Below are 9,909 nucleotides of genomic sequence, written 5' to 3' on the forward strand. Positions count from 1 at the left end.
CCTTCTTGTTGCACTTGCCTTGTATTTTGCTATTTTGTTGTATTATTCTTGAAATCCTTCTTCGAGAGCACTTTTTTTTTTTGAGCCGAGGATCTATCAGAAACAACCTCTATCCCCAAAGTCATAAGGTAGGGGCAAGATCTGCACGCATTCTATCCTATTCAAATTTCACTCGTGGAATTACACTGTCTTATTTAGTTGGTAGGTAATGATGCTTGCACTCCTGATCTTATCATTTTGTATAGGTGCAGTTTACTTTTAGTATTCACGTCCTCCATCACCAAGAAAAGGAAATAACAAATTATAAATGTCCTTCCTTGCAAGAAAGCAAACATTTAATTTTCAGCAAATGTATATAAAGCAGGTTATGGCTCTAGACTCCAAATCGCAAGTATATAACTGAATTGTTAAGAGTGCGGTACACTCAAGTCTGTATTAGCGCAATTCATCTCCAAAAAGTTTCGCCGAAGGGGCTTCGGATGAACCCCTCGGCCAAGTGTAGCTCCGCCCCTAGATCACCAACACCTAACGTATATTATCACAATTACGTAGGACGTGAATTGCCATGCATGTAGGATGCCACACGTGTCTTATTCAAACTTTGTACAGGTTTTAAGTCCTTATTTATACACATACATTCCAACTGATGCCAAGGACACGTTTATGCCTTAATAAAAGAAAAATAAGATAAATGACACAATCACGCCAAATCGATAGTTACACAAAATCGTCACCTCACAATGGATTTAACAAATATAATAAAGTTTTAAGAAACAATACAATGAAATTAACAATACCGTACTATAAAATTTAAGTAACAACCGGAACAAATATTATATTTAGATTAACAACACAATCATTGTGTGAGTTATTTATTACTCTGATTGTGATTGAAGCTGAAATAGTTCATCTAATTTATCTACTAATTGAATTCTTTGAAATGAAATAAAATATTCTTCTTTAGCTTTTTCGGTTAAAAATATTCTTCTATTAAATTTTTTGCTTAAAATTGCCCCTCTCTCCCGTGGTTGGATACCAAGCATGTCACATGGCAAAAAATTTAAGGTATTTTTGAGCTAAAAAGAGAAAATGGCGAAAATCTCCTCCAACCTTTATCTCAAATTCCATCTACACACTTATGCATTGCGGGGTACTATGACCCCCTGAACTATTTTAAACTGGAATTATTACCTCCCAAAAATTGACAACAAGTCATTTAGAATGTGGTATGATGCACGCGCCAACAACCTTTTTACACTTGTTTTTTAAATTTAAAATTAATTTTTATTTACTTTATTCTCCATTTTTATCACTTTTCATCATTTTTTACCATTACTTTTCATCTCTTTTCCTTTTCAAACTTAAACAATTTTTCGATGAACTTGAAGTGGAAAATAATGGACAATACCGAATTTGAAATTTTCAATGATTTTGAAGTCAGAAATAATAAACAACATCGAATTTGAAATTTCCGACAACCTTGAAGTGGAAAACAATGAACAATATTATTATTAAATTTCCGACGATCTTAAATCGGAAAACAACGAACAATACCAATTTCAAAATTTTCGACGACCTTGAAGCCGGAAACAATGAACAATACCGAATTTAAAATTTTTGATGACCTTAAAGTCGGAAACAATAGAGAAATTTTAAAATTTTGTACTACCTTGAAGTCGGAAACAATGGGCAATACTCATTTTAAAATTTACGACAACCTTGAAGTTGGAAATAATGGACAATATCAATTTTAAAAATTCCGATGATCTTGAAGTCGAAAATAATAAACGACAACGAATTTAAAATTTCCGACAACCTTGAAATGGGAAATAATGAACAATATCAATTATTAAAATTTTGACAATCTTAAATCCGGAAACAACGAACAATATCAATTTCAAAATTTTTGACGATCTTGAAGGCGAAAACAATGAATAATACCAAATTTAAAATTTTCGATGACCTTAAAGTCGGAAACAATAGAGATTTTTGAACTTTGCGACAATCTTGAAGTCGGAAATAATGGACAACACCCATTTTAAAATTTACAACGATCTTGAAGTCGGAAATAATGGACAATATAGATTTTGAAATTTCTGACGACCTTGAAGTTGAAAATAATGAACAATACTCATTTTGAAATTTTCGACGAACTTAAAGTCGGAACCAATCAATTTTGTGCTTGGAGATGAGGAAGATGATAAATTAATCTTGAATGTCATTGATGAATTCTTGAAGTTTTTTGTTTGAGAGAAAGAAGAAGAAAAAGAAAGAAAGAAAAAGAATAAAGAAAAATAAATAAAGAAAATAAAAAAATATTAAAAATAATTTTTTAATAAATAATTACGTTCTCCCTTTCTTTAAAGAGAGTGAAACACACTCTCTTGCCATATCAACTTTTCAGGGGAGGTGGAGGGTAATAATTCCACTTTAAGATAATTCAGGGGATCATAGGACCCCACAAAGTATAGGTGTGTAGTTGAAATTTGGGGTAAAGATTTGAGGGGCTTTTGATCATTTTCTCAGCTAAAAATTTAAGATATTTTTGCTCTATTTCAAATAGTCTAAGAATATTTTTTGGACTCTCAACCGTTAAATAAATAAAAACACATTGTGTAATGTATAGCAACTTCAATTTCTATTTTCTAGATTGAATAGCCCGTTTTATCTTTCATTCTTAGAAAGTTTATAGATGACTACTCTCACGTCCTATTAAATTAGCATAATATATAGGCAATACATAAATATAACTTTAAACTTCAAACTAAACTATAACATTGATCTTAAATTTTAACATTGCACAAGTAGGCCCTTTAAATTATATAAAACCTGAACAAATAAACACTTCGATTTTACAACTTACACGCGTGTACCTCACTTGCGCCTACGTGGATTAGTCATCCACTCAGATGTTGCCACCTAATAAAAAAAATACATTATAACTATGACCTTTAACTTTGTCAGTGTACAAATAGGACCTTTAACTATACAAAAGCTGAACAAAAAAATTCTTCAATTCTAATTCTGACGCACGTGGTTTGAGTATATACACACATTTTTCCACGTAGAATTGGAGTGTTTATTTGTTCAGATTTTGTATAGTTAAAGAGTCTACTTTTTTACTATCAAAATTTAACATCAATGTTATAATTTAATATCAAATTTAAAGTTATATTTATGTATTATACTTAATTTTTTTAAAAAACTTTCATATTAAATTAACTTTTCTTTTCAACTATCAATACGTGACTCGGTTGTACTTCCCAACAACTACCTTTCATAGTTGACAAGAAAGGACCAAAGGCAACTTCCACTAAAGTTGATTGATTATTCATAGATGTTTTCAAGGAAATTACTCTTCCATTGAATTCAAATTTCACAATTTAATGACAGTTTACTCATTATTACCTACTAAATATCTTTCATAATAAAGTCTATAAATTAAACTACAAAACTCAAACATTGAACCTCACCAATCTCCATAAATAGACGTGGAATTAGGATTTTAAGTTTACAGCTTCTCAATTCAAATAAGATATCGTTTAATAAGTTCTGAATAAATTGTGTATACATAGTAAATTAATTTTTAAACAAAATTACTCTTTTAAATTATTATACACAATAAGGTGATTTCTAAACAAAAAATGCTCTTATAAATTATGTATGCATAGCAAGTCGATTTTTAAACAAAGTTATTCTTGTAAATTAAGTATACATAGCAAGTTGATTTTTAAACAAAAATATTCTTATGAATTATGTATACATAGTAAGTGATTTTTAAATAAAAATACTCTATTAGTATACATTATGAATACATAGTAAGTTGATTTTTAAACAAATATACAAAGTTTGAGTCAAAGTTATTGAATTTTGCTGAACCTGTAAGCAGAATTGTAGTTCCGACCCTGATCATCATCACCAGAAGAAGAAGAGGAAGAGGAAGAGGAAGAGGAAGAACTATGGTAGCTCACAACGATCGAGCAAATCCATCAGAAACCGTAGCATGTTATTCATCATCAATGCTATATAAATATATGCAATGTGTCATTTAATGTAAATGTATCATTAGTACTTGTATTCAAATTTATTATTTGTATTTATATATAAGCAAGTATTATTTTGTATTCATATGATTCAAGTTGTATAAACATGTATCATTTGATGCAAATGTAACATTTGTATCTGTATAATTTATCATTTTATAAATACAAGTGTTCGTAGAAAGAAAAATAAAAATTCTTTTACAATTATTTAAAAATACAAATGATCTTGTCAGCTACAAATTCAAATACAAGCAAATGAAACAAATTAAATTACTAATAAACATACATATATATGGTTCCATGATTTTATATGATTTTCTAATTTAGATAAGTGAATGAAAATAGAATTCAATATTTTTTTGATTTTTTAATTTAGATAATTGAGTGAAAATATAATTTAATACTTTTTTTGTGATTGATATTCCAGTCAACTTGCCCATCTCTAAATTTATCTTTCCTGGTCAAGTCATCTAAAACAAACAAAATTTTGCCCCATTTAACAGTGCATTCTTGAAAATGTTTGAAAATTACTCCTGACAACAACAATATACCTAGCGTAATTTCATACATAGAATCTAAATATAAAGTATACGTAAACATTACTTCTATCTTGTGGAGATTGAGAGGTCGTTTCCAACTAGAACTCCTCCCTTTTTAATTTATTTATCTTATTTTTCTTTTTAGTGAATTTTAAAAAGAATATATATATATATATAAAATAATTGACAATTCGGTGTTCTAAAGTTACCTCTGTGCACAAGGTTTAGGGAAGGACCCGATCACAAGGTTCAATTATACGCAGTCTTACGTTGCATTTATGTCAGAGGTTGTTTAAAAAGCGTGAGCTAGTGAGTAGGTTCATGATCATTTCACAACAACTTTAAAAAGAATATCTCTCTTTTTGTTTCGATAACTTCTTAATTCAATTTTTTACGTGACATGATCTTGGATATCTTGATACATTCTATATATCTTTAGTGTTAGGAGTTAGAACATAAGATTCATTTTTTGTTTTAGTTTCTTTAATTTTGTATCAAATCAAAATCAAACAAACATACTGAAATAGGTGGGTACGTTTTTATTCTCAAAAGAATTTTTCTGTGGTGTATGTGTGGGGGGGGGGGGGGGAGGGGTTGGATGTAGAGGTGGCTAAGTTATATTCCTATATAAACTTTCTACTTAGCTAGATTTATTACAACATTAGCAAACAATAGTCTTAAAAAAGAAAGAACAATTATATATAATAAAAACAAAAATAAAAATACACTACTTTAGTAGTGAGGTTAAAGGATATGGGGAATATTAAGTTTTGGTTATGGGTGATTTTTATGGTGGCTATGGCCAATCAGTGGCAGAGGTAAGTGTGTAAAAGTGTTTAATTGAATTTCGTTCTTTTAAATATTTCACTATACAAATAAGGTAAAAATTGATTTTTATATATGTATATACATAAACTGTTAAATTTCCTTATAGTGTTGGCTTAATGGTAAGGCCATTGAAGATATTGCTTTATGCATTCATGTAGTAAAGCCTCTTATTGAAAGTTTCTTGCATTACTTCGATCATCACTATTATTTTGTTACAGTGATTGTTCTATTTTTTAGCATGCACTACTATTTTTACTTGAGTAAAGGGTCTATCGGAAACTTCTCTATCATCTAAAATGAATTTTTTGTATTGCTTTTACTTGAACGAATGATCTATCTGAAACAATCCCTCTACGAAGTCTGATGGTGGGAAAGGTCTCCATAGACACTACCCACCTCATCCCCTCCCCACACACCCCACTTCATAGATAAACCGTCAAGTTCAAAAGGTCAAAACCTATTGAGCTTGAAGTTTTGTCCATAGACAGACGAGGTCAAAAGTTTAAGACCGGCAACAATACTCCTCATTATAATTTGACTTTGAGCTACTAATTAATTCTTTTGAGTTGCCCCTGCTCATATCCACTCATCATTCAAAGTCAAATATTCTTTTGAAACCTTTTTGTTAGGATTACTGGCTCCAGCACTGCGCGCCCGGACCGGTGTTGGGATGAAGAGAGAAGTGCTTTGTTAGAGCTACAAGCAAACATGATGAGTTCAAATGGTGGACATTTAGGCCTTTGGGAAACCTATAATGAGATTGGTTATTCAGATTGTTGTTCTTGGTATTGGGTAAAATGCAACTTAACAACAGGTTTTTTCTTTTTTCAATCGAATTTATACCACTAGATAGCATGTCTAACGACATTTTATTGTAAGTACGAGCAAAGAGGGCTAGGCCTTACCTTACTAATCCTGACTTAACAACAGATCGAGTGGTCGAACTTGATCTCAGAGAAGCAAGACTAGGATCAGGAGTTGGTTGGAGTTTTAATGCCACTCTATTTCTTCCATTCAAATCACTACAAGTTCTTTTATTGTCTGAAAATTTTGTTGCAGGGTGGAACAAAAATGAAAGCAATCTATCTTATATTCAAAATTCATTGATTCGATTAATTCAGATTTGATCGTAGTTCATAAGACCTTGAATTTTCATGTTCCACCTTGCATTACGCCAACAGGTGACAGGTCCCACGACCAACTCTAGCTTAGTAGTTGAGTCACCTTCAAAAACAGAATAGATTAAAGAACGAGAAACTTTAGTGAAATAAAATATCATACGTAAGTAAACAATATCTAGTCTAGAATCCAGAGAAGCTAAGGGGAAAAAATCGAGTAGCTTGTTGACCGGTTGTCATTGCACCCAAATAGCTTGTTTGGTCAAGCATCGAACATTAAAGTATTTTGAAAAGTGTTTTTTCAAGAAAATACCTTTGGTGAGAAACAATTTATATCTGGTGTTTCAAGAAAACACCGACCTCTGATTGATGGTTGAGGGATATATATCATCCATTCCACCACGTCCTTTAATGGTTCTTTTTGCTTGATCATAAATGCATGACTATTGAGCATTGTAACACATACTCTCTTCTCGTTCTTTCTTTCTTTATGTATATATAACATGATTATTTTTTCCACTTGTGGTTTTGTTATCCAGGGTTTGACAAACTGTCACAATTGACTAACCTCAAAGTACTTGTTTTGGGGCTTAATTATCTTCCCTTTCCAAATGTTTTATCACCTTTGTGTTGGATTTCATCTCTAGAGGTTTTAATACTTGCGAGCGGACAAATGGGTTCAATAGGATTTCATTCGTTGAAAAATTACACTATGCCTACAGGTAACAAATATTATTCCGATTATAGTCCTTGTGATATTCGATAAAGTATATTTAAACTTCAACTAACTGTAAAATATATATATATGTTTTTAGATGAAGGCATAACAGAGAAATGTCCTGGATTGAGATATTTAAGGACACTAGTTTTGACAGGCTATGGAATCAATGACATCAGTCTCCTTTCTGCTTTGGGTAAGCTCCTTTCCATAAAGATATGTGTACAAGTTCAGGGTGTGTTTAGTATGAAGGAAATGTTTCTCAATTTTTTCAGGTTTGATTAGCTTAAATGTTTTCGAAAACTCTCTTTCAACCTCACCATCCTATCCCAATCTGAGACCCAACTCCTGATTCCGACCTAGGACCCGACCCCTACCCATCGCTCCAAACCCTGACCGGTTTTCGACCCCAACTTGGGACCCAATCCTCTATTCTGACCAGATTCCTAACCCCCAATCCGACCTAGTCCAATACTCTATCCTGATCACAATCCAGGACCAGATTCCCAATGCTGACCTAGGACCTGACTCGATGTCATAATATTTGCTGGATTATACCTAAATGCTCTTGGGACAATATTTTCTGCTTATTAAACAAACACCAGAAAATAAGTAAGAAAACCACTTATATGTCAGGAAAAAGATATTTTCCCCTTAGTTAATGATGAATTTCATACACCAATGCAGGTCTTGGTACAGATACTGGATTGAGTAATCTGGAGAAACTTGACTTGACTAGCAATGGCTTCAATTCCACCATCTTTTCATCTTTGAAGCATTTTCCATCTCTCAAGCATTTAGATCTCAAGAACAATGATATAGTTGGAAATATTGAAATGAGTTGTTTGTTAAATTCTTTTCCCATTAACTTCCTGTATCAAATTAAAATTTGCTAGTACTTTCTTTGGTGCTTACTATTTATTTTAATTTACTTGTCTAGATATAATTGCCTTGAGCAATTTGAATCTTAGGATGAACAATTTTGAGAGCTTTGTGACTACCAAAAGGTACATGAATTCTTGGTCCCTCGTGCAGTAATAATTTAGTTTTTGAGATAATGGTCAACAACACACCCCCGGACTATCAGTTTTTCGCGAGTTCCACACCCTAACTATCAGTTGTTCCTTTTTCATACATTATAAACTATTCTTTGAATCACGATATATGTAGTTGCTGTATCGCATGTTTTACTTAAAAACTTAAAGTCATCCTAGAGGAATCAATATTAATTTGACATAAAAGAACAATGAAACATAAAGACATGATGAATGCAGTTAATCAAGAATTTGATAAGCACAATAATAGTCTTTCTACCTTCACAATATAGGGGCATGACCGCGTACACACTACCCTCCCCCGAACCCTACCCGTGGGATTACGCTCGTACACTGGGTATGGTGTTGTTGCTTATAAAAATAAACTGAAAATATGTATTGTACAGGTAGTAGAAGAATGAGTTCTCTACGAAATTTACAACTTGGAGATTCAGATTCAAACTCAACCAAAGTTGTAAAATCCCTAAAATCTTTCTCATCGCTCAAAGGGCTTTGGTTTCTACACAGTGATCTCTCAGCTTCTGCCACAGCTTATGGTAAAGTAAACTCTAATTCAAAGTTTCTCTACCTTTCTACTATCACCAATGTTGCTCGGACTCTTAAAAAATGTCAGTGGATGTGTGTCTCTCTAAAAGTAGTGTACTTTTGAAGAATCTGACATTGGTACGACATCAAAAATGAAGAGTCCACGCAATTTAAACTATCACTACTTTTTCTTACGAAATTCTTTGTTGGCATTGATTTTTGTTCTTCTTTGATTCTCTTTCATATAAAGCATTAAGAAATATGAGCACACTGGAGTACTTGAACTTGGATGGATCTTACTTAAATGAGAATTTTCTCTCAAGCATTGGACAAATGACTTCTCTTAAAGTGTTGAATATGGCTTTTGGTGGCAATTATGGCATCCTCCCTAATCAAGTTAACTCTATTTGTTCTTATTGCTGAAGATCGCATGTTAACTAGCACACAATCACACACAAACCAAATAGAAAAGAAGATATAACCCAAAGATTTAACGAGATTAGTAGCCTGTTTGGGCGCCAAAAGTGCTTTTTTTTTCTAAAACAGTAAGTGTTTGGCCAAACTTTTGAGAGAAAATAAACACTTCTAAGGAGTAGCAGCAGCTGTTTTTTGAAAAGCACTTTTCAAAATAAGCTCATTTCAAAAGCTTTGTGAAAGAGGCTACTATATAATCACGGAAAATGCAGAGTCTTCCAGTATGAATGAGAAGAATCATACAAAGAATCCCCAGTTACAACCCCTTTATACAGATCGTAACTAGTTCCCAAACCTACAAGTATTATAGGTTTACCGAACCAACTTGTAAATCCTAACTAGTTCCCAAAACCTATGAGGATAATAGGTTTCCCTAACCAACTAGTAAATCTGATCACAGAAACTAAGACTAACAACAATGATAAATATAGTTTAGAAACAACTTATTGTAGAAATTTATTTTAGCATAATGTTATCTAAACCTTATCTTTTAAAATACAGGTTGGTGTGAACTCCAAAACATTCAAGAGTTGTCATTCATGAACAACAATTTTGAGGGAACACTTCCTTCATGTCTTGGTAACTTGACATCACTTCGATGGCTGAGCC

General features: G+C 32.2%; 1 protein-coding gene across 1 annotated transcript; it reads left to right on the top strand.

Annotated features, from left to right (window-relative positions):
- Nucleotides 1-5,257: 5,257 nt before the first annotated feature.
- Nucleotides 5,258-9,217, top strand: LOC107879397 (receptor-like protein kinase HAIKU2). The gene is made up of 7 exons (XM_047394832.1): nucleotides 5,258-5,400; nucleotides 6,040-7,250; nucleotides 7,344-7,442; nucleotides 7,934-8,089; nucleotides 8,187-8,253; nucleotides 8,688-8,837; nucleotides 9,077-9,217. Exons 2-6 carry the CDS (start codon nucleotides 7,202-7,204, stop codon nucleotides 8,689-8,691), a joined length of 375 nt encoding a protein of 124 aa, XP_047250788.1. The 5' UTR covers nucleotides 5,258-5,400; nucleotides 6,040-7,201; the 3' UTR covers nucleotides 8,692-8,837; nucleotides 9,077-9,217.
- Nucleotides 9,218-9,909: the final 692 nt, after the last annotated feature.

The sequence above is a fragment of the Capsicum annuum genome, chromosome 8 (assembly GCF_002878395.1).
Source record: "Capsicum annuum cultivar UCD-10X-F1 chromosome 8, UCD10Xv1.1, whole genome shotgun sequence".
NCBI lineage: Eukaryota > Viridiplantae > Streptophyta > Magnoliopsida > Solanales > Solanaceae > Capsicum > Capsicum annuum.